General features: G+C 41.7%; 1 protein-coding gene across 3 annotated transcripts; it reads right to left on the reverse strand.

The window, feature by feature from the left end:
- Nucleotides 1-1,094: 1,094 nt before the first annotated feature.
- On the reverse strand, nucleotides 1,095-22,902 carry p4ha2 (procollagen-proline, 2-oxoglutarate 4-dioxygenase (proline 4-hydroxylase), alpha polypeptide 2). 3 transcript variants are annotated; one of them, XM_042092717.1, is made up of 15 exons: nucleotides 22,723-22,899; nucleotides 17,793-17,887; nucleotides 16,953-17,049; nucleotides 14,575-14,726; nucleotides 13,555-13,692; nucleotides 12,861-13,100; nucleotides 10,121-10,320; nucleotides 9,271-9,447; nucleotides 9,036-9,106; nucleotides 8,104-8,203; nucleotides 7,772-7,825; nucleotides 6,918-6,977; nucleotides 5,854-5,922; nucleotides 4,057-4,153; nucleotides 1,095-2,452 (listed from the first exon to the last, which is right to left on the reverse strand). In XM_042092717.1, the coding sequence occupies exons 2-15, from the start codon at nucleotides 17,872-17,874 to the stop codon at nucleotides 2,382-2,384; spliced, it is 1,608 nt and encodes a 535-aa protein (XP_041948651.1). In that variant the 5' UTR covers nucleotides 17,875-17,887; nucleotides 22,723-22,899; the 3' UTR covers nucleotides 1,095-2,381. The 3 variants fall into 3 exon arrangements, 2 of the variants coding, with proteins under 2 accessions (XP_041948651.1, XP_041948650.1); XM_042092716.1 differs by lacking the exon at nucleotides 6,918-6,977 and adding an exon at nucleotides 6,767-6,832 and having other exon boundaries at nucleotides 22,723-22,895; XR_006031948.1 differs by lacking the exons at nucleotides 1,095-2,452; nucleotides 4,057-4,153 and having other exon boundaries at nucleotides 5,876-5,922; nucleotides 6,767-6,977; nucleotides 22,723-22,902.
- Between the last annotated feature and the right edge of the window lie 670 nt (nucleotides 22,903-23,572).

The following is a 23,572-nucleotide window of genomic DNA, read 5'->3' on the forward strand; positions in this document are numbered from 1 at the left end:
ATTTATGCACACTGTGCCTGTGAATAATCTGCCTATTTTCTTTTTTTAATCAAATATAGGTGAATGCTACAGTCTATGAATGAAGTAAAATATACTCCTAAAACACTAAAAACCATTCTACACATCATACACTGGCATTACTCATTACTCCATTATTGAAGTAACTATGCACTGGAGATGCATAGAAAAAATCTAGTAATGACAACAAAGCTGACTTTAAATGCCACTGTGTGGAATGAAAATACCTGTCGAGGAATAGAACTCTCTCTGTTCAGCACAAACAGTCCAGTGGATCAGAATGGCGAAGATGAAGCTCTTTACTCTCATTTTCTTACGAGGATCTGGTCTAACCCAACACAATATAGACTAATGAAGGTTGTGCATAGAATGGCCTGAAAAAAGGATGAGGCATAAAAGTCTTTCAAAGCTAGAGAGCCCTTCCATTTGGGTAAACAGCTTCAGACATGATGCAAGCCTGATTGCTTCACCATTGTCTTGACCACTAAAACTACCCTGTAATTTTTACTGTTCTATGTAATTTTGCCATGCTTGTTATTCCAATGCAACGTTATTTGTAATGCTTTCATTTCTACCTGTTACTTTTTGACTTAATTGTCTTAATGGTTGAAATTCTCAGGTGAAAAAAATATATAATGTCCACAGCACTGATTAAACTCCCATATTTAATGTACAAAAGCAACATTTCGACCCTGCTGGGTCTTCTGTACATTAACTATGGGAGTTTAAGCAGTGTTGCAGACATTATATATTTTTTTCATTGGAGTAAGTTTTTTTTATTCCTGCACCTGCCAGAAAGTGGAATGTGCACACAATAACTCTTTTTGAAGTTCTCAGGTATATGCATGTTTGCTCCAACTACACTTTCAATACTGGCATGTCTTGACTTGCACAGTAATCTTGATAAACATCAGAATTCATGTAATATCAAATCATCAATCTCAAGGGTGTTTCCCTAAATTGTCTCTATAAATTAGACATGGTGACTAAGATAAAAACACTTTTAATGACAGTTGTTGCACACTGATTTCAGAAAGCTGGGAATGAATATAAAAAAAGAGACCCATGAGATGAGCTTCAAAACAAGTCAGCACTGTTTATTGTATTCAATGATACTTTTCAACAAAAGCACAAATGAACAGTAGTTCCCAGATGGCAGTCAATGTTTTTTTTTTTTTGGTCAACACCTGGAATGCAGCGGAGCCAAACCCTCACCAGTCTGTTAGTGACTGCGTTTACATGCACTTCAGTATCCCGGTTATGAGGTTTTGATCCTATTTTGATCCTATTCAGGATAATGGTGATGACATGAACACAGAGAAACCTGGTTATTAATATCCCTGTATACATGATGAATAGTATCCCAGTTACCAACAATAAAATTATATTAGCATACCCACGTGTGTTTGCAAGGTGATAAGGTGAATGGGATACTCCAGCTAGCGTAACCAAATTTCTCAAAACCAGGATACAGGTTTATCTGGGGTTCTGAAATCGGGATATGATGTTTACATGTGCAAACTAAAACCCAGGATACTTCAACATGCTGACCATAACCGGGATACTAAAGTGCATGTAAACATAGTGACTGTCTGGCCTAAAGCCCGGGACACACCAAACCGACAGCTGGCGGTCAGATAGCTTCCATCTTGCTGTATCTAGCTGGCCACGGTCAGCATCTGTGGCCCAAGTCGAACCGTTAGGGCACCACTGGATGTTTGTTGTTTATTTCCGGTGGATTCAACGTGCTGAACCCTGGTAGTCAGCGTTTTTCCTCTGGATGACTAGCTCTGATGATGTGGTTTCACCTTAATTTACCTCACTACTTTTTCCTCTCTGCCTCTTTCTTTCTTCCAGGGCTGAAAACGCAATGTCATTCGCAGGTTCATTTTAGACATACTCTCAATAAAAAGTAGCTATATTACAAAACTGTTTGTGGAGAGCAAGAGTAATGTGAAAAACAAAGGTAAGCAAGCACCTATGTTTTGGATGTACACACCTTTGCATATGCATGTTATGCAGGTGCAGAATCTATGGCTAGCTGACTGTCAGCAGTAGTCTTTGCTTAGTGAGCTGGCACTGGCGCTAATGTTAGGAGTCGGTTTGGTGTGACCCTAGTTTAAACGGCTGTCAGGGGTCGGTCTCCATGATGTCTCTGGTCTGGTCTTACAACATCCAGAAGCGCCTGGAGTGGTGCATTTTATAATAGGCATTTTAAGGTGAAAAGTCTGTATATTGTGTGTATTTGTGCTTGTGTGTGTGAGTGTGTGTGTTTATATATACATGTGTGTGTGTGCGTGTTTATATATGCATGTGTGTGTGTGTGTGTGTGTATTTGTATGTGTATGTGTGAACATCTGGGCTCAGTCGCCCTCTGATAAGCCACATGGTCTTCTGAACTCCTGACCCCTCTCATGGATCCACTTGTTTGACACTGTAGACAGAAAATTATGAAAGTTTTTTCTGACACATTCACAGCTTACAAAACAACTCTGTGTTGCACTTAATCTAAAAGTCACCTAGGTTCTATGCAATCTAGATAATTCATACAGTGCATATATTGTGATACAGTATAAAGTCAGGGCTATGGATAGGTTTACAGTATAAAGTCAGGGCTATGGATAGGTTTACACTATGTAGGTTGTTTGGGTATGTTTGTGTTTATGGTATTTGGCAGATGCGTTTGTCCAAAGACTAACAGTATATAACCATTATTATTAATATTATTAGTTCAAAATAAAGTTGAACAGCATAATAATAATAGCTAATATCAACAATATCAATAATAATAACAATATAAATTACCAACAATGAAAATAGTGAGTTTTCATATAAACAGAAATGATAAACTCTGTAAGAAAATGAATTAATTAACTGCAAGGTGAATAGGTGAGTCTTGATCTCAATCTAAAATCTCTAGAATGCAGAACAAAATCATGGCGAGGTATGTACAAATAGGCCGCACTGAGGTAAAAGCGCAGACTGCCTGTCGGGAGCTGAAAATGGCAAATTGGGAGTTTCATGGTTCATTGTCTTGGCTGTGACCTCTTCGGGCCAGATGTACTAACGCTTTTGCGTCCACTTCAGGCGTATTTGTTTCGCAACGTGCGTGTAAAATCATGGCGAGGTATGTACAAACAGGCCGCACTGAGGTAAAAGCATAGACTGCCTGCTGGGAGCTGAAAATTGCAAATTGGGAGTTTCATGGTTCACGGTGTCAAAGGCTGCAGATAAGTCAAGTAAAATTAAAACTGATGACAGACCATCAAAGGCCTTAGCTACTCTCAATGCTTCAGTCACAGACAACCCTTTCTTGTTTGAAAGAAAAAGGAACTTCTCCAGAACTGTGAGTGATGTGTTAATAACATTCACACTACACCATTTGTTCTGGACCCGAGTTCATTTAGACTGATGGTTCATGATGTGAACGCAGTTCAAAATTGTAATGTGCCGGAAACCAGCTGGGTCAGGGCTAGGGGAGAGTAATCACACTCGGGTGCGGTCCAGTTAAACGAACCCAGTGTGAAGGCAACCTTTACCTTGCTCATTAAGAGGTGGCAATGATGTTACCATGTCCACATAAGGTAATGCCCCTTTTAAAAGCACATTGAGCTGGCCCTAATCTTATCAACTTTTTAAGTGAAAAATTTTGCCATATCACCTGCAGGTAGTGGTGTAGTAATGGTGGCGGTTGGTGGAAGATTGACAAAAGACTTGAATGTTGAAAAAAGTTTTCAAATATTTTTCGACAGAATTAAATTAAATCTGTGTACATGTAGAATAAACCAGAAACCACCATCCAAACCAACATAATGGTTCATTTACAAATCTTTCAATATCACAAATACTAACTCATACAGACTAAACTATTAAAACTCAATCTATTTTTTGACTATTGCCCTTCTATGTTTTTATTAGCTATTACTGTTTGCTTTTGTTTATGTAAAACACATTGAATGACTTCCTTGTATGAAATCCACTATATAAACTTGACTTGACTTCACTTGACAACAGACAGACATAAAGAAAAGCAGTTACCCCATTTGCTTCCCACTAATACAGGGCATGCTGCATGTCTGGTTCGGTAGTCTCCTTCACCACTTCGGAACAGGTTATACCAAAACACTGCCGTTCCCTGCAGATAAACACAGACGGCGATGAAGTATCAATCAGAAAGTAATACAGACATTATGCCAGAACTGCCACCTTTACCATTGATCTCTGATCAAAATATTTTTCAATTAACAGAGCAGTGTTAACATAGCCTAGAAATCTAGACGCGCCCCATAGCGGCTGCCAGGGCTAGTCTAGCAACTCTCCGTTGGCTTGTGAGCTCCAGAAATCGAATCAATCAGGCCAATGAAATCGTGTATAGAGTCGTTAGGTGGGCTTAACATAATGATTGATGGAGAGTTTGGCTTAAATTCCCTGCTACTTGAAAACAAATAAGATGGATGTTGCTGTTGGCGAACAGTGTGACACGAGTTAAGCTTTTATTAAGTTGGCAAACGTTTGAACTAGCCAACTAGCTCCGCTGGTGGGAAACACATGGGACTCATAGCACTGCCGCTGTCCTATTGCGTGCAGAGGGAATTTGAAAGACAACTGATTATCCCGCCCCTCGGACTGAGCACTGCGAACGGTGAGTGCCCAAACCCTACATTTTAATGTGGGTCTGGCTCGTCAGGCTAGTGTTAACAGAGCACTCTAAATGGGAACTAGAGATGCGTGGATGGGCTATTATTTCAACCGTAACCGCATAGAAAAACTTATCATCCATCCGCACCAATGTTTTTTGACCAATTTTCAAAACCGCACCCGCCCGCCATCCGCTGGTTGTTTTAATGTATATGGCTGATGCGTTTGATTGGTTCAACCGCCACCCGCCCGAATTTAATTAAAATATTATATTTCTTCACATCATCCGCCCGATAACCGCGGAGTCCGCGGCTGTAACCGCGAACCGCACATCTCTAATGGGAATCCAACCTTAAATTCTTGGGGGACATTCTCCCATCTAGTGGTGAGATGGTATATTTCAACAGACTCCAGCTCCCCCACTGTGTGCTCCCCCACTATGCAAGCCGCACCATAAATGTCTTAGCTGACGTTACAAGATGTCATACATTACTTTATCGAGTAGTCCTTCTCAAAATGAGGTTATTTTAGAAAAAGTATTTGTATATTGCATTTAGTAATTTAGTCTGTGAAACTATAGCTCATATACTTCATGGAAGATGAATAATATCGTTATGGATTTGTTATTTTGGCTTAAATTCAGCGAGCAACTTACCAGTGCAAACTTTATTCAACAGTACTGTACAGGATATGTAGTTCAAGCTAACGCTATTAAGGTCGTCTATCTCTGTACGAAGAGTCAGAGATCATCAGGTGATTCAAGGTGAAGAGTCAGAGATCATCAGGTGATTCAAGGTGAAGAGTCAGAGATCATCAGGTGATTCAACAATAGGGGTTTCCCGGCAGCCATGAGCACAACTCTGTCATAGCTGACTGACAAACGCGAAAGGCAGAGCTAGAATTTAAGATATGTCCATCCTTGGCTAATGTATTCGAAAGATGGAGGCCAAAACATGGCTGCCACTACACAGGCGACTCGCTCGTATGTACTCTGAATGGCAGATTCTACGCTTATGAGAATACTTTGATTTGTTGGTGGAAGTTATTACACATGAATGGGCACAACTTTTTGAGAACCCAAGAACCCAAAAATTTACACAATGTAGCTTTAAATAGGCATGTTTGCCATTTTTATGCAACAGCAGAGGCAGTGAGCCCCAGAAGCATATCAAGCCCACTCAGGGGAAAAGGCCTCACCTTCCGGGGCCAGATGACGGCACCAAAGTCAGGGAATACGGTAGCTCCTCCTGCCTCCACGTCAGTCATCTGGCACATGTGGACAAGCACCAGTGAACAGACAGCACAAATGCTTACAAACAATTGCTGAGAAGCTCCACCTTTACAGTGTCATCGTCTACCTCTGCCTTAATGGCTTCAAAAAGGACTCAAGTATCTAAGAAAAAGCATGCATCCTTCAAAAACACAAATAGTAACGCACACATGAAGCAAATGGGAAAAGAATGAGACTGAGCAGACAAAAGAAGAGCGATACCATGTGATGCGCAAAAAGCAGCCAGAGTAAAAGCACTACGTCCTCTCTCATGTAGATTAGAGCAATTGCCCCTGGAATGCAAAAATATGTTTGGCAAAATCTGCAGGGGACAGTTATTTGTTCTTTGTGACAAATGTTAGACACGCAGTCTAGAAACAAAAAAATATGGATATTTACACCCAACTGCAATATTCTAGTTCACAATCATTAAGCTGTGTGTGGGTTTAGACTCTGGCTGTCCTGTTGCCCCTGCATATTTCACATTAACCAGTATGTTAGGCGGTACACGACTCTCCACAATATAGCACTGAAATTGACTGACACAGAACAGGACTATGCACTGGGAAATGGTGCAAGTGTTCAAAATGGGTTTCACCACTTTAGCATTACTGCGCTCCAACCTCCACCCCCTCCCAAATACTATCAATCTGCAAAGGGACATGAAACTAATGCTGCAAAGCTGTTTGTAGAAGAGGTAAGTTGTAGCAGACATGTCAATCAACTGAAGTCCAGTATTGAAAGGGAGTTGGTGCATTAAGTCATATAAACTACAATGCCAAATGGGTGGGTTTCGTACTGTCCACCATCAAGGCTGTAATACCACAAACACATACTTACATAATTTAAAAATGTAGCCACACGATTTCCAGTGCCTAATGTTTTGAATGCATCAGGCTCATCTTTCTATGAAGATAAAATTTGAGAGCAAAGACAGATGTTGAAGCCTTATCATTGAGATGCGCGCGTGATGGCACGCGCGTGTACTTACGTAGTTCAGATAGGTGGCAAGTCTATTTCCATCAACCTTGAGGTTGCTGTCAAAAGGACGCTGTCAAAATACAGATGTTGATGAGTGGTGACTTTACAATGGAGAATGCACTGCAGAGCTGCAGGACTCAATCCACAGCAGAGTGTTTTAAATCTAGCAAGCAGTTGACTGTGGGCGTTTTGGGCCCGTAGACAACTACCCTCTGGGGTAACTGCTCAAAATGCTTGAAATGTCTAAGCAGGTCAAATGAACATTAACAATATACATTAGTAATGGTGGGAAGGGTTCTTATGATTCTCACCAGCAGCTAGACGGTAAGGATGTGACCCCTTACCCCTGTGTGTTGAACACATAAAGTGTTCCATTCAAGCATGAGTGTTCTAAGTGTCTGACACCTGTTTGGACACTCAGTCCCTTAGCAACTGTATAGAAGTAATAACTGAGAGCAGAGTCCATGTCACATGAGATTATATGTTCTGTACATGACAAAAGAGCTCTACAGTTGTTAACTCTGGACACTGCTGTTCCCGTCAACATCCCTCTGGAACAGTCAACACTGGTCAAGTCCAATGTACTGGTGTTCTTTGAGAAAGTGAGAAGAAAACACAACAGCCTGTTCTCACATACTACACAGTATAACAAGATATTCTATATACACTACATGTTCTATGATATGTATTGGCAGCAAATGTATTCACAGCCAGCTGAAATGGTACAGTACATAAATGAAATAGCGGGTACAATTACTGTTACACAACAGGGGGGGGGGACAAAACCGTATGTTGCACTACATCTTACAAAATGACAAACACATGGAGTAAGAACTGCCAAGCTGATGAAAGACCACTACTTACCCTTGAGAAGTCAAAGTGAGGCTCGTACTGTCCTCCTACGCCATAGTTAGCCACCTGCCCACAGAACACAGCAATGTAAGTGTTCACTCAAACAATCAAACAAACACAGCCCTCACACACACAAATGCACACACACACACACACACACACACACATACACATATACACACACACACACACACACACACACACAAACACACACAAACACAGGCACACACAAACATGCTCCTACCGTAACATGACATGAGACTCTGAACTCATTCACAAAACAAAAGGTTAGCATCTACCTAGACATGATTTTCTATCTGTGAGACTATGTGGTGGTGTCATACCTGAAGCAACTCTGCAGTCTTCACTGTGAGACCTGTGATGTCCTCTATTCTCTGATTGACACGTTCAATGATCGGGTCCTCTTCTCCCTCCAGCCAAGCACTGTGGACGAGTCATCATCCTGAGTCATAGATCCACTCGCTCTGTGAGCTTTTGTACATCAATGTCTGATATCGCATTCAATTGGGGCCAAAACGCCTAATAAGAAATCACCTACCGGTGTAAACATGTTACAGGTCCACACAAAGATGGAAACGTACAGGTGGATACGTGTCAAGTGTACACATCTACATCTTACATCCAATCAGTTATATGAATTTATTATACGGCTCTTCGGAGTGCTGCAGAAAACTGGCCTTCCTGACGTTCGGAGGTCTGTTAAAAGTATATAATGACCGCTGTCAATGGCAACAGGTTTTGTGATTCTGATTCACGTCTGTCACATCATTCCACTAGTAGTTGGTTCGCTTATCGCAATGGAACTGAAAGTGAAGGTCAGCAAGTAATACCAAATATCCTTGATTACATGTACAAAGATCTTTGATCTTTGGTATTACTTCTGCGCACAGAAATTAAATACAGTCTCAATTTGTCAACACGTCCATTTTCTATGTGGACACTTGATATTTTTTTGCCTGTAAGTGACTTCTTATTAGGCGTTAGGCCCCAATTGTATGTGACAGTCTAGAGCTCTAACCCAACTCTCATGCTCTGGTGTTGTCTTCAACCATTGCAAAATTTAGAAAGATCCTGCAGGTCTTTATGAGTTTGGCGCCACCTTGTGGCAACTGAGGCATTATTCCATCAATACACGTGTTTTCAGCCCTGATGAATGCTCACAATACCTAAGTGTTCATAGAATAAAACAAACAAACAAAAATCCAAACAAAATCAACAACACTGTCAACTACACTGTTACTAAGCTTTCACTTACCTTTTTGATACTCTGTAACTGGCCGTGGTCAGAACACCGGTTTTGGGGTCTCTTACGGTGGCCCTTGCCAGCTGTTGAGAACAAGACAAATTAGATACTGAAAACACAAAAAAATGAAAATAGATTTTTCTTTCATTGCAACAAATTCCATTCCATTCCATAAACAAATCAAGTTGTTCTAATTCCTCCCTTCCTGATAATCCAGACTAAAATGCAATAGCCATGTAGCTCTCACCCTGGGCTTGGCAAGTTCCTTGATCTTCTCAATCTCCTCATCGGAGAGGGCGTTGAGGTAGCGGACGATGTGGGGGCTGTCCCACTCATCCTCCTCCAGCATGGGTTTCAACAGCAGCCTGGGGTTCCTGTTCCTGTCCTGGTAGCGGCAGAACAGACGGCTGCGTTTCCTCTCCGTCTGAAGATGGGGGAGAAAAGGGTGAGGCTGGACTCTGGCTGTGTGTAGGGCCAGATCTGCTGCAGAGTCCGCAGCTGGTAGCAATGCTGGGAATCGCAGATGGACACTGACTGATGCAGCAGATTTAGGCCTGGTGTGGTGGGACTGTCTGCCAGAACTACCGTATTTTCCAGACTATAAGTCGCACCAGTGAAAAAATGTGTCACGAAGAGGAAAAAAACATATATAAATATATATATGTTGCACCTGAGTCACAGGACCAGCCAAACTATGAAAGAAAAAGTGTGACTTATAGTCCGGAAAATACGGCAGATCAGATTCTTGTCAGAGTCAATAGATTTCTCAGAGAGAGTAGCCCCTGATAAGGAAACCAATGCACAGTTTAATCTCACTCAGATTCACATGCATTCCATTTCCTTTGAAAAAGCTTCAGCATAGACTGTTCTCTTGCTTTACTGCACAGTGAGAATTTAACAAGGACTACAGTATCATGCTAGACAAGTCCCACTGCTTGATATAAATATTCAACTTAGTGTGTGCAAGCTGCTTTGACATCTTTTCTTTCAATTGAATTTAATATTGAAAAACTTCCATCTCCACAAAAAGGTATGTGTTTAGAACATAAACAGTATTTTAAATGCAAATCAACAGAAGGAATATCTTTCCATCTCACCATTTTAACTCCCTCTCCTCTGCACAGGGCCTCATAGATCTCTCTCTCGGGCAGGTAGTCACGTGGACGTTCATACGTGTCCAGCTGGATAGGCTGCTCAGTGGCCGGCACCGTAGTCATCTCTGCCGTCTCCTTCAGCTCTTTGGCCAACAGCTTCTCAAAGTAACGCAGATTGCTTCCTGCCCTCTGGTGGCCAGGGTCTGTAAGTGCACAGAGAGGAGAGACACTTTAGCAATTAAAGTTAAGTTATAAATTAGTTTATATCAATTTCTCACTCAGCTGTTTTGCTAATGCTCTCAAACCATATGCCTCATCAGCAGTATGAGTCATATGAGAGGCTAGACAGCTTTTCTCAATGGTTCACTGAATAGGTAAGGGGAAATCTGCTAAAGCAATCAAAATGCTGATGGCATTTACAGAGCTCAGACACAAGCTAAAAAAGAATGCACCCCTCTGGTATGTTGAGGCTTAGCATGGTTCCTCCTTCAGTGCTGTGGGGTGAAAACCATTATGCACTAAAACGGAGACATTGACAAAAATGTGTCCTTGGTGTTGTCGTTTGTTATGGTAAACACTGGGCATTGGTCAGTTAGACAGTCTAACTGCCAAAAGCTAGACCACAAAATTACAGCTTTTGAACTAGAGGAGCGCTCAGAAAGTGCAGTTCACCACCAAGACCAATATGACCCATCTCGTCATGTGAAAGAAAGTGTGTGTTGAACCGGCTGAACCAAAAACATAAACTGTTTTGCACGGGAAAATACATGACAAACCACCATGAAATACAGCAGACAGCCAACAAGCTGTTAATAGCCGACATCCTACCACTGACAGTGAAACTGAGAGGCAGGTTTAAGCATATGGAGTATGTCACAGGGGTACAACACAGACCAAGAAAGACCCACTAGGGCAGTGGTTCTCAAAGTGTGGGGTGGGCTCCACTAGTGGGGAATAGAGACATTTTTTTTGTGCCTATCTTTAATAAAGGCTTTCTTTTTGGACAAGGAAGATCATAGATTCAAAACAAAAAAGCCACACACAAACATTGGAGTCATAGACAGACCTACATATCAATTATAACAACAAATTAGATTCAGCAGATTGAGATGGGAAATGTAACATGGAACCAAAATGTGAAAATAATATTTTAACGTTACCATTTTGCCAGGGTGATGGGGTCAGGTGGGGCTTGAAAGTTTCCCACAGTGGGGAATGATGGGAAAAGTTTGAGAACCACAGCACTAGGGAGAGTCTGACTAGCTAGCTAAAAATCTAGAATCTACCCCCGCAATAGCAACTGATTCCAGGACAGTGACCACACTAGACACACACATCAGCTATGTGAGCAGCAGTGGAGGGAGAATGAGGTGCAGGACTGAGGCACGTAGCTCTTCCATATGTCCTCACTAAACCAGAGTTTTTTTGTCAACACATTACAGACAAAAAACCTTCCTAGCACAACTACAATTACAACATTTTCAAAGAGCAATAAAAAAATCCAGTTGAGCAATATACCTACACTTCCAGAGCTTTTATTTGCTTCTTAATATTGCTCAGAGGTACACAAACACAATAAAAGACAAATAGAGTGCACACTAGAGAATTGTGCAACGCTATCTTTTTTCATCATACATTTAGGATTGCATCATCATCAGTCCAAATCTGTTTTCATTTATTTTCACAACTATGTGCCATCAAAAGAGAAGTACAGAGACTTACTATATCTTGCTCTGAAAAAGTCATGATGCAACTGACGCTCTCCACCTGCTCAGTTAATCCCATTCCCACTACCTTCTGTAAGATTGTGTTTAGTTGCCTAGACTAGAGGACAAAGTGCTGGTGATTGTGAACCACTCTTTGCTCGCTGGCATCTTCCCTCAAGAGCTGAAAAGAGCAGTCATGAGACCTCTCTTAAAGAAGAGCATTCTGAATCCTCTAATTTCAAACATATTTGGCCAATCTCTAACCTTTCCTTTTTCAGTAAAATTCTGGAAAAAATAGTTGTTAACAACTATTGAAAAGTGAAATGAAATTAAATGGCATTAGCTGCTCAACTACTTAAATGACCACAGCATTTTCACCCCCATAATAGCATAGACAGCGTTGATCAAAGAACAAACTTTCCATTCTACTTTTAGACGAGAGTGCCATGTTTCACACAGATGACCCTCCTTATCAGCAGGCTGAAAAATTGGGTTGGCCTTCCTGGTTCAACACCAATCTGTCTGGCAGAGACGTTCATCTCTCTCTTGGTGAGCACACCATATGGGGTCCCTCCGGGATTCATTCTTGGCACAGTACTATCCAGCTTCTACTGTACATGCTGCCATTGGCACACATCATTAGGCAACACACTCTTTAACAATACCAACAAATATTCTCCGCATTTATCTAAAATGTTGTTGTGTAAATGTATCCATGTTAGGAGCCTAACTTTTCCCTTACCTTTTATCTTTTAACACATTTGACCGTTCATGTCATGTATCCTTTATTCATTTTCTTTCATTCAACTTTCTCCTTTATCTGTTACCATGTTTATCATTTTTTTCCATTTATTTTACCTTTCTATTTTGCTACTCTTTAATTCAAAGGTTTACTGTATTTATGATAATTTCTCTGCTGTGTCCTACTAGTCACTACACATATTTTCCTATGTACTGGAGTTTACTGTTCTGCACATTGCATTGCAAAGTTGCACGAAAGGCAAAAAAAAAGATATTTCGATTGATTGATTGATTACCCATGGCTACCAGGCGTCGGGTGAGCTCGATGGCTCGGGGCAGGTCCCCCATCTGGTACACGGAGTAGCTAAGATAGTCCAGGATGTCGCTCTTGGGCACGTCAGCCTCCTCGCCAGCGTCCATCTGCCTGAGGGCCTGCTGCATCCACAGCACGGCGTGGTAGTAGTCTACCTCGTTGTACGCCGTCTTGCCCATGTCGTAGCAGTCGTCCACCGTCAGGTGAGTGTTGTACCGCCCACCTGGGAACACCAGACAGCCCAAAAGTTGTGTTTACATGTAGCACCTGAGCCTCTCAACTGACCTTCTCAAACACAAGAGGGTCTTCACTACACACTAACAGCTCAGATATAAGTATGAGGAACAGAAACAGCATGTACAAGCTAAATACAGAATATTCTACATGTCTTTCTGAACATGGTCTTGCACCATGCATGACTGCTCTGATGGGTACAAAAGACTGCTGTTGAGGCCGGTCTACGTATGGAGAAAACATAAGAAGAGAGAAGGTAAGAAGAGAAACATCTCTGAAGTGACACTGAAGAAAACAGAAAGAAAGACAGAGAGAGAGAAAAGAGAAAGAAAGAGCAGGCATGTCTTCATCACCACACACGTCTTTCCATTACCCCAAAGGGCCTGATAAATTGGCTGTAGAAAGACACCCTGCGTACCTTCCTCACAGTGACTCATGCTCACCGGGCAGTTTGCCTTTGGAGAAGCTCTCCGAGTCCAGTTTGTACGTGTCCTGCAGGCGCATCAGAGCTTTGGCCGCACCCTTCTCATCCTCCTCGTCAGGGAAGTACTGTCTGTGCACCGAGATATTGGAGATGAAGCCTGGATTACATCAGAGGGAGAGACAGAGAAATAAAAAGAGAGAGAGAGAACGAGAGAGAGAGTGAAACAAGTGAGAGAGTGAAACAAGTTTACTGTTGTGTACTGTTCTGTTGTGTATTCTTATATTCTTCAAATATTTCTTTTCTAAAACATTAACATAAAACATATACAGTAAACATTCAGGCCATAGCAGAGTTTGTTAAAGTATGACAGTTGTGACAAAGACAACAGATGAATGGAAAGACAGAGAATGGACCAGGCATCTGGTTTCCATGTAAACATCTGTCTCCTTCCTAAACAACCGAGTTTCTGGCTTTCCTGGCTAATCCAGTTATTCCCCAACATATCAGCATCCATCTTGGGTCATCTTCACTAACCCCGATTAAAACTGTAACTCCTCTATTACCATAGTTATTATTCATTGGCTTCCTCAACAGCCAGAAGTAAATTAAAATCCCTCACCCTGGCCTACAGAGGACACATACTGTATCTGCATCTTGTTATCTCAATTCTATAATCCAGCTCTTGCCCACTGATGTCCTCTGATAAGGGCTATGTAGGCCATCAACCCTAACAGGTCACAGTCAAGACTCTTTTCATCTGTGATTCCATCTGCTGATGATTTACCTAAATGCTCTTTGTTCTAGTGGTAGTTTGGAGATTTTCAAAAAGTGTTTAAAGACTCATTTGTTTACCTTGTATATAACCAATTCATTTTCCAAAGTCATGGTTTGTATATGTTTGGTTATTGTTTTTATGACATTTTATGATAATAATGTAATGATGATAAGGTAATATATTTTTTTTAAATTGTTACTGAAGCTGTGGACAAAAGCATCATAAACATAACTTAAACCATAAACAGAGAGTGTGTGCATTTACCATCAGAGGGGTCCTCAAGCACTAGGCTCTCCAGCGCAGACCACTCGGTGTTCAGTCTCTTCATTAGCTTGTAGGCATTCACAGGGTGAGCCAGGAAGCCCTCAGGATCGGATGTGGAGGCTCGCGTCAGGGCATCCAGTTTACTCGCCCAACTAAAACCAAGAGCAACCAGTTGATCCATTTATCCGTTTTCATTCAGTAAAATAAATGTGGATTCCACTTAGATCATCCTCGACACAATACTCCAACTTAATTGTACTCTATACTCTAACTTAATTACATGGCATTAAAATGAGCCTGAGCATACTATGAAGTGCGCACATCCAAAAGTGTTTTAGCAGGTGCCAAATCAAAAAGGGCATGCAAGTGAAAAAGTGAAAAAGACTTGCACACTGCCTTTGAACGACTCAACTTTTAATAGAAAAAAGACAGATGCCTGAAGAAGATCGTAAGATTGAAACGTTGTGTCTTTTTTCTATTAAAAGTTGAGTCGTTTAAAGGCAGTGTGCAAGTCTTTTTCACTTTTTCATTAAAATGAGCCTGCCCATTCTTTTTTTCTTTTTTGTCTGCACTGAGCATGAAAATAAAATAGTCAATTGTTGACTTAAGAAAGCTAAGATAACCCTGTGTCACCGAACTAGGGGTGACCCTCAGGATGAGGGGTGGTAAACATTTCTTATCTCTGTTAAAAAAAACAGATGGTTAGGTGATCACTGGTGGGTGACAACTTGTGATTTTCCATGGGTGTGTGTTAAGGGTATAAGGGCTTCTACATACTCGACGCACCCGACCGGTAGCGCGACAACGTGACGTCAAAATGACGTAGATCTTGCTGGCGCGCCAGGATTGAAGCCAGGTAGCGCGAGGTAGCGCACCACTCATTTTTTTTCAGACGAGCGCGACAAGCCGAAAACAGGAAGATGGACTAGTTCGAGGGCAAGCGAGAGTTGCAGTGTTTTGTTACAGTCGTGAATTTTTAATAGTTTGCTGGATAAGTTAACAAAGTTACCAGTGAGAGTGGCAACACATGGAATTAAGAGGAAAGAATAGAAACGATTTATTTTCGAACAATGGCTATCTATTAAGGCCTGAACAAAATCTCTTTCCACTTCAGGAAATTACACAAACTCAGCCAGCTGCTAGCTAGCTAGCCAGCTAATTAAACTGTTTAAATTATTAAAATTTCCCTCGGGATGACTAAAGTATCTATCTATATATCCATCCATCCATCTATCCATCTATCTATCTATCTATCTATCTACCTGTGCACACACCTTGGAAACTAGATGATAATGATGATGGTAGTTGTGAATAGTAGCAACCAAAGTCTAAAGTACCATCACAGAGGCTAGCTAGGTAGCTACTAGCAGAGCCCGTCTACGGAGAGCCTCCCCACTTTCTATTAATCCCATACAAACCGAATTTGGCTGCAGTTCACCGGAGTTCACCTAGATGGCGATCGCAGGCGAGTCCAAAATACATGGGGTCATATGGAGCTACATGGCTACATTTATTGTTTTCACCTATTTAACAACTGAAATCCTCAGATTTTATTTTATTTTTCGCAAAATGGATATGGATTATCAATCAAAAGTGAAATAATCCGGGAGTCATGTCCTTTCATTTTCTTACAGGTTGGGTCGTTGTTGCCCATAACACGCTAGCATTTATGCTATGCTATGCTATGATCATGCTAATGAATGAGGTCACGTTTGAAAGGCTTTTTAGAACAATTAAGTGACTTTAAAAAAATATAATACTCAACCAAGTGTATTGTCTTTGTCTCCCCTTTCGAATACAATATTCAAATTACTTGAAAAAACATTATATCCCGAGAAAAGTGGATTTTGAGGGGTACAGCTCCATAGACCTCCATTCATTCTGGACTCGCCCGCGAGCGCCCCTAGATGCAGTACCACACCGGAAAAGTTCAGAGAGTGAAGGTTCTCCCCTTATTAGACATTCTCTGCTACTAGTGTTTCTTACTGCAGCTTCTTCTGCTGTGTAACGTAGTTAGTCTTTTCACAACAGCGACACCTCTGTTCAGGAGAATATTGCAACTAGTGTCGCGACCTCCACGCGCGAGTATAAATGGTTACGGCGCTTCTGTGACGTCACATTGTCGCGCTACTGGTCGGGTGCGTCGAGTATGTGGGACGTTTAAGAGTTGGCTTCACCCACAGATGGGTGGGCTTGTTACTTTGACATTTCATGTGGGTAACATGCACCCGGCGTCGTGAATAAAGCTGCAGTCTCACACCAGTTGTCTTGAATTAATTTTGACCACACCCTCTCTACCGTCTTCTTTTTCTATGACTTGACCCCACACCCACAGGTGCGGCTAAATGGGGCCCCAAATGTTCACACTGCTTCCCTACCTTTTGACAGCTGCAAGTTTGGACTCCTCAGCTTTGATGTACTCTTTCAGGGACTGTACCAACTCCCTCTCCGTGAAGATTAGGTCTGTCATTTGCCCTGTGGGAAGGGGTGGGAAACAACCAATGAAAGAATGTAGATAGGGATCTCAGAGAACACAGTACAAATATGACAGTAACACGACAGTAAACCTCATGCCCAGCCGATCCAGAGTGGCCTATTGTCCAGGAAAGCCTTTCACAAACCACTGTGACTAATACGGGAATCACTTTTGTTCTACATTCTCTCTCCACTTATAACTACGGTGTACTACGGTATTTGTGATTGTATACAATCACATTTTCCACTCAACCAACTGTGAATAACGTGAGCCAAAGAGGTAAAAGTACTGTGGAACAACGGATATTTGGAGGTTAGCCTCGCTTGGTAAACACTAACATTTGAAAAGCAGTAAATTCAAAAATGTGATTTCTTTTGCCAAACAAGCTATTTATACCATTTGGGTGTGTATGTGTGTGCCTGTTTACGAAAACATAAAAGCTAAGGCCATTTCATGTCAGTGTCAGCTGAAATTTGAACTGCCCATTATTACAATTTCCTTTCAAATCATGTCATGATAACACATAGCAAAAATTGCATTGTGCTATTTGATACTTGTTCACTGCTGAGTGGATTAAGAACAAGTTGGAGCGCGTAAGAAACTGTTCTATTCCAAGAAACTGTCATTCCAAGACAAACAACTAGCAGTGAAAAAGTCAAATAAAACAAACACATGGAGGATTAGACTTTTTATAAGTCATTAAGGCATGACAAAACACTCAGGGATGTACATATAACTTTACCGATGGAGGTGAACACCTCAGCATCAGTCGTCCGACAAAGACAACACAGGATGAAAACCAAGATAGCGGGACACATCTGCATTTTTTAGCTGTATCTGCAAAGAGACAAAAAGATAGAGGAGAAGAGTGAGATAATACAGAAATAATTTCAATCAAGTGTGACATCTCCACATCCCAGACAAGTGGGATACCAACTGAGTGGATGCTGATCTGTGACATGCTGCAGCTAGCCAGAGGGTTGGGCATGAAAGGGCATCTCACACTGGAATGTGTAAATATTTAAAAATATGAATCTGTTGCTAAGCATATTTACAAACATGTACCCTAGGAATACACATAATGAAGTCGATTCCTCCTCTCTCAAACTAATGTCCTCCTTCAATTCATGACATCATGTGTTAGACCATAATAGTTCCATAACGGAACTAAGTCTGGAGCTGTCTTTACACAGCTGGTCTGCTGTGTGTGTGTGTGTGTGTGTGTACGTGTGCATATGTGTGTATGTGTACGTGTGCGTACGTGTGCATGCGTGTGTGCCTGTGTGTGGGTGGGGGCAGTCTGGGGGGGGTGGGGCTCTTGCTCATCGCTCTCGCAGACTGAGAGGGGCTATTAGTTTGTGGTGGAGGGAGGCTCTGTGCTGCCTTCAGTAAACGTGGCTCCCCGGGAAGTGGAGTCTGAACAGTGCATCACTGCTATGAGTTCCCCCTGCCATGACTAAACAACATTCCAACATGTGAAGAAAACCAGGATGTTCTAGCTATACTGAAAAGTACTTCTCAGAGTTGTATCATCTGATAGCATCGTCCATCTGCTGACCAAACCCACTGACACAATGTGGTGTGGAGCTGATTGGCGCTGTGTTCTGATGGCCCAGTTTGCTTTGGGACAGGCAAGCTGTCAGAGAGAGGTCAGGCTGCAGTGCAGCTGCTCCGGCACATTCTAGTGTGATGACTGTTTACTTCAGAGTCTGTGTGCGTGTCTGTGTACTTAACAGCATGCTTCAGCTCACTCCACCAATACACTCCTCACTTTCACCTCCCCGCTAGCCCTAGCTTGTTTTCGCTGCTAATTAAGGATTAACAGCACACTTGTTAAAGTATACATTATAACACAGCTGTTTGTTCTCTCTCTCTCTCTCTCTCTCTGCAGCACACGCATTTTCAAATTTACACACAGGCACTGGGCCACGGCCAATCAGAGGGCAGGTCCCGCCCTTCACTATCTTCTATTTGTTTAAACCACGATATTGGCCAAATATGTGTCTGTTATTGAACCAAAGGTAGAGTTTCAATGCGGACACTTTTTCCTCTCTCGAATAGCTGGTCGCACCGGTGCAACCTCTGATTTTTTTTAGTCGCACTTTTGAAAAATTAGGTCGCACTCTGGAGCCCTGTAAATTCTACAAAAGCTCTCTGCAACTTCCAAAAGCCCCATTACATTTTGGAGAGCTCTCAAGTCAAGTCAAGTCACTTTATTTGTATAGCACATTTAAAATCAACAGGATTTCACCCAAAGTGCTTTACAGGTAAGGCAGAGAGGTAGTTATCTGTGCACACATAGGTAAAACAGGAACCCAGAATTATAATAGGATACAAAGAAAAGACTAGAAGGATAGAAATAAAATACAGTGCAACCGGAAGTTTTCAGACCCTTTCAAGTGTTCCACATTTCACATCAATCTACACACAATACTCCAACACTCCACAAAAAAGCAGGTGTTTAGAGTGTTTTGTAAATTTATAAAAAATAAAAGTCTGAAATATTACACTTATATAAGTATTCAGACCCTTTGTTATGACGCTTGCAATTGAGCTCTGGTGCATCCTACTTCTATCAATGGTCCTTGAGAAGCTTCTACAACTTGATTGGAGTCCACCTGTGCCTAAATTAATTCACTGGACATGATTATGAGAGGCACAGATCTCTTTATATAAGGTCTCACAGCATTGAAAGTGCCCAAGAGCACAGTAGCCTCATAATGGCCACTATGAATGAGATCCAGAGTTCCTTTGAGAAGATGAGAGAAGCGTAAAGAAGGACAACCATCAGGGCAGCTCTCCACCAGTCAGGCCTTTATTGTAGAGGCCTTTATAACAGGCCAGATGGAAGCCATTTTTTGCCAGGAGTTTGCCAAAAAGCACCTGAACGACTCTCAGACCATGAGAAGTAAAATCATCTGTTCTGATGAAATGAAGACTGAACTATTTGGCCACAATTCCCAACGGTGTGTGTGGAAGAAACCAGGCACTGAGCTGCCCTGATGGTTGTCCTTCTTTATGCTTCTCTCATCTTCTCAAAGGAACTCTGGATCTCATTCATAACGACCATTGGGTCCTTGGTTACCTGTCTGACCAAGGCCCTTCGTCATGGATTACTGGGCATTTCATAACTTCCATTTGAGAATGGTGGAAGCTACCGTGCTCTTGAGCACTTTCAATACTGCGTAAACGTTCTTGTACCCTTCCCCAGATCTGTGTCTTCACACAACCCTGTCTCGCAGGTCTACGGATAATTTTCTCGACCTCGTGGCTGAGACCCCGTTTACACGAAGGGAAAACGCAGATATTCCCCTGCGGTTTGGCCTCTCGTTTACACCAAAACCCCGTTTTTTATCACAGAAAACGATTATTTCTAAAACCTCCGGCCAAAGTGGAGATTTCTGATAACGCCGGTCCAGAGTGCTAACCAGTGGCAGCCGTGGCCCACTGGTTAGCACTCTGGACTTGTAACTGGAGGGTTGCCGGTTCGAGCCCCGACCAGTGGGCCGCGGCTGAAGTGCCCTTGAGCAAGGCACCTAACCCCTCACTGCTCCCCGAGCGCCGCCATTGAAGCAGGCAGCTCACTGCGCCGGGATTAGTGTGTGCTTCACCTCACTGTGTGTTCACTGTGTGCTGTTTGTGTTTCACTAATTCACCGATTGGGTTAAATGCAGAGACCAAATTTCCCTCACGGGATCAAAAAAGTATATATACTTATACTTATGTTATAAACGGCGTTTTAGCTTCTTAAACGTCACATTATGCGCCAGAAAATCCTTAACGTCATGTGAGCGCCTGATGTTTACAGTTTCTTTGGCTACTGATCAGGATTATCATAGATGCTGTTAAGGTGCTACTAATTTTTACTTTTGTGCAAACGCTTCTGGCCTGTTTGCAGTTGCAACAACTGCTCTACATGGAGGAGCAGAGGCGAAGGATCGCACGGAGGTCAGCATTTTTACTGCTTGTGTTAGTCGTTGGTGTCGATTCTGAGGATTTTGATTGGCCAGCATGGCTTTATTCCTTTCCCTACACTGCGACCCATAGTTATTATGGCGCTCGACAGCGTATTTATGCGGGTTGATGTAAATGACAAGTTTTTTGAAAACAATGTTGTGTGCACGATGTTATTATTGAAAACTGAGGGGGGGGGGAATATTCGTTTCTCTAAATACCCGGCTTTGTGTAAATGCGGCCTTAGTTTTCACTCTGACATACACCATCAACTGTCAGACCTTATGGACCCTTTCAAGAGAGTTCCATTCTCAGCATCATAGTTGGCCCCACAAGACTCCCTTTTTAACATTCCATATGTTATCTTAATGCAGAGGAAGTAGATTGGGGCCCAAATAAAACGTTCAAGCATTGTTTTTGTTTTTATTGTTGAAAGGGTCTATACAAAGAGATCTGTGCCTCTCGTAATAATCAGTGAATTCATTTAGGCACAGGTGGACTCCAATCAAGTTGTAGAACCATCTCAAGGACCACTGATAGAAGTAGGATGCACCAGAGCTCAATTTGCAAGCATCATAAGAAACACCTGTTTTTTGTGGAGTGTTGGAGTATTGTGTGTAGATTGATAAGGGAAACAATGAATTAAATCCATTTTAAGATGAGTCTGAACATAACAAAATGTAGAAAACTTGAAAGGGTCTGAAAACTTTCCAGTTGCACTGTCAGTTCAGGTAGCAAGGCATAAAAGATCAATTCCAAAAATAGAGATGATGTGCAATAAAATAAATAAGCATTTATAATAACAATAGAGCAGAATAAAAACAGTAAAGCAAAGTTAAACCAAGGATGCCCCCCCAATAAGGGCACGTTTGGTTGGTTTAATTGTCCTTAACAGGAATTCACTAGGGCAGCAAATGAGCCTCACTTGCCACCAAGTGTCACCAACTGAACACAACACAAAACATGTAGGCCTTATTATTTTCACAAAGTAATAAAATGCCTTGAATCAATAGGCAAAGTATGCCCTAACCTCCAGTTACCCTAGGGCCTCATAACATTGTATGAAATAGGCTACTGACAGCTAACGGTGTGAACATAAAGGTACACGTAGACGTGTCCACGAAAAGATTTAATTTTCAAGTTTCCCCTGCAAATTGTCCAAACAGTTCTCTGCCTAATAAGGATAACAACTGGCCATTCAATTAAAAGGTAATAACGGTATTATAATAAATAGTATTTGTTAGAATAGGGCTATATTTCAAGCATTGAGTGAATGTTTTACTGGACTGCTGATTATTCTATTCTATTAATGTGTTAACTAGTCTATACTGACATAGCCTAGCCTACTCTACAAGTAGTAATTTTATCTGATGACGTGATATGTGTCTAAAACCTAGCCTTCAACTTCACATCACGGGCAACAAGGGAAGAGCATGGTTGGTGCCGCCGTCTTCAGTATCGACATCGCCGTGATTTTGTAGCCTATCCGAGCCAGCTATGAACATATAAAACTTTAGGCTACATAATAGACTTGTTTGATTAAATTAGAACCTACATACGTAGGCCACCTTGATGGAGACTACTTACAGTCACAGCGGTACAACCTAACCCGTTAAAAAGTTGTTGACTATGTTGAAAGAAACATGTTACAACGGATCATAAAGGGCTCGCCAGAAAGCAACAATGTTACAACCTTCAGAGCAAGTGTATGTTCTTACCGTACAAAGCCTGGACTCTGCAACAAATAATGCTTGTGAATTCTGTGCGTGCAGTTGAGTACCTAGGATACAAATTTCCGATCTGAAATTTTCGAGAAGCTCGCTGATTTTCCCCCTGCCACGTACTGAACTCTGGCGCTACTCTACTAATAAACGCGCACTGACATTCTCAACATACCCACGTATTGCCATCGATATTACATGTTCGACTTGAATCACGTAGCCTCACGTGAACGTCGGTTAGCAGCCACTCTTATTTTCTTCTGAATAGTACAGGAAGGCAATTGAGTCCGTGGTCGCATACGTGTAAGATAAATGTAGGATATTTACTGAGATTGTTAAAATTAGTATTTTTTCTTTGATCCTTTATACTATTGCTAGCCTTGGGCTACTGCAAATGTTCGTCGCTGTTTAGTGTGTAGCTTGCCTATAAACGGGTTTGTCTGAAGGAACCGAAATGCAGAAAATGTGAATAGTATACAGTTGTCCTACGTTTCAGTCAGTGCAGACATCAACTTAAAATTAGGCTATCTGACGTCATTTACAATTTTTCACTCATGTTTGCAGACATATTTGCAGAATTACGGTAATACACGCCATGCTGGTTCGCACGTTTACATTTCCATGAGCTGTGGTCCGCCTTCATCCAAAGAGGCCATTACAGAACACTCACCTCATCGGTAGGCTTAGGCTACTATATCCTTTTTGGTATTTTGAGTGTGAAGTAAAAATTGTAAATGCCTTTAAAGTTAAATATTTGCATTGCCTTATATAACTTTGTTTTTCTGTAATTGAAAAGCAACAAATGGCCAAATTCTAAACAATGGCCTACTAAAACAAATTGCACTTA

Source organism: Alosa sapidissima, chromosome 5 (assembly GCF_018492685.1).
Source record: "Alosa sapidissima isolate fAloSap1 chromosome 5, fAloSap1.pri, whole genome shotgun sequence".
Lineage (NCBI taxonomy): Eukaryota > Metazoa > Chordata > Actinopteri > Clupeiformes > Clupeidae > Alosa > Alosa sapidissima.